Here is a 1398-nt window from a genome sequence, read left to right on the forward strand (position 1 = left end):
GCACACCCCCAGAAGGATGCTCAGGAAGGGGAGACACCCTGGGTCCTGGGGGTGGGGTTGACACGCGGGGTGGAGGCTGGATCTGCACATCAAAGCTTCAACCCCCCCACCCTCAGGGGCTGGTCTGTCCAGAGCCACCCTGCCCCGTTTGGGGGGGTCCCTTAGAGGACACAGAAGGCCCGTCTCGGCCGGGGCGAAGGAAGGGGAGCCGGCCTGCGGGGCGGGAGGGGCGGGGCGCTGGGATCCGCGCAGAGCAGGGGAAATGGCATTTGAACCCCGAGGCTGGCTTTCTGCTGTCCCTGAAGGAAGTGGGCAAGGCCAGGGGCCGGGGCGCATGTCTGCATGGGGGGCGCGGGGGGACAGGTTTCTGGCCCGGGACCCAGGGAGGAGGGACAGCGGGGATCAAGCAGGGGTCGGGCACACAGGGCTCAAGACGTTCTCAGACCCCGCGCTGACTTTGCGGGAAGCAGGGCTCACGCCTGCAGGGGCTCCCGGACCCAGGCTGCCCGCCGCCCCGGGTGCTGCCGCTGCTCCTCGGCCCCCTGGCCCCGGCTTGGGTCACCCAGGAGCCCGCGCAGGACGCTGGCCCGACCGCAGGCTCCCTGGGGCCCACATGGGCCTCCCGGGCTCCTCCTGCCCGGATGCTGGCGTTTCTCGGCTGTCAGATCTTCCTCCCCCTCCCCCTCCCCCTCCTCCTCCTCCTCGTCCCAGTTCCTTTGCGCCTGGGGCTCCACCAGCCGCCTGCCTGGGTGCTGCCTCTTGGTGACAGCGTACCCGGGCCAAGGGGCGCGCCGGCCGGGGTGCTGCCGCTTGTGCTGGGTTCCATCAGCTGCCCACCATGCGTCATCCTCCCGCCGGCCGGGGTGCTGCCGCTTGTGGGGTCCCCCAGCGCCCCATTCTTCCTCTTCCTCTTCTTCGAGCCCCTCTTCTGCCTCCTCCTCCCTTTTCCCTGGATGCTGACGCTTGGAGAGCCAGTTGGGTGGAAGGATCTGGGACTCTGGGGGAAGAAAGAGGCCAGTGAGGGACCCCTGAGCCCTGTCGTGGGGGGCCGACCTGCGTGCTCACTCCAGCTTTCCCCAATTTCCTGCGGCGGCCCTGAGAGCCGCCGTCCCGCCCCCGCCTGTCAGGGCTCGCGGACGCAGTCACGCGGAATCAGAGGCAGTTTCTCCGGGTCCCACGTCCAGCGCCGTCACTCCCTAGCTGTGTGACTGTCAAAAGTAACTCACACGCTCTCTCGGAACCGGCTTCTCCTCCGTAAAATGCTAATGACAGGACCGAACTAGAAAGTCGTCAGGCGGGTCAAATAGCGTCATGAGGTGTCAGAGGTGCTTAGAATAATTCCTGGCATGTGAGTGTCCGTGACTTGTTCTGTCTGTCACCCAGGCTGGGGTGCGGTGG

The 1398-nt window shown here is 67.2% G+C and overlaps 1 protein-coding gene across 1 annotated transcript in view; it reads right to left on the bottom strand.

Moving 5' to 3' along the window:
* Nucleotides 1-343: 343 nt before the first annotated feature.
* Nucleotides 344-1398, bottom strand: part of TRH (thyrotropin-releasing hormone) — a 2053-nt gene continuing 998 nt past the window's right edge. The window contains exon 2 of the mRNA XM_012656895.1: nucleotides 344-997. Within this exon, the coding sequence (XP_012512349.1) occupies nucleotides 474-997 (524 nt within the window). The 3' untranslated portion in view covers nucleotides 344-473. The remainder of the gene's footprint in view (nucleotides 998-1398) is intronic.

This window comes from Propithecus coquereli, unplaced genomic scaffold (genome assembly GCF_000956105.1).
Source record: "Propithecus coquereli isolate 6110/MARCELLA unplaced genomic scaffold, Pcoq_1.0 Scaffold525, whole genome shotgun sequence".
Lineage (NCBI taxonomy): Eukaryota > Metazoa > Chordata > Mammalia > Primates > Indriidae > Propithecus > Propithecus coquereli.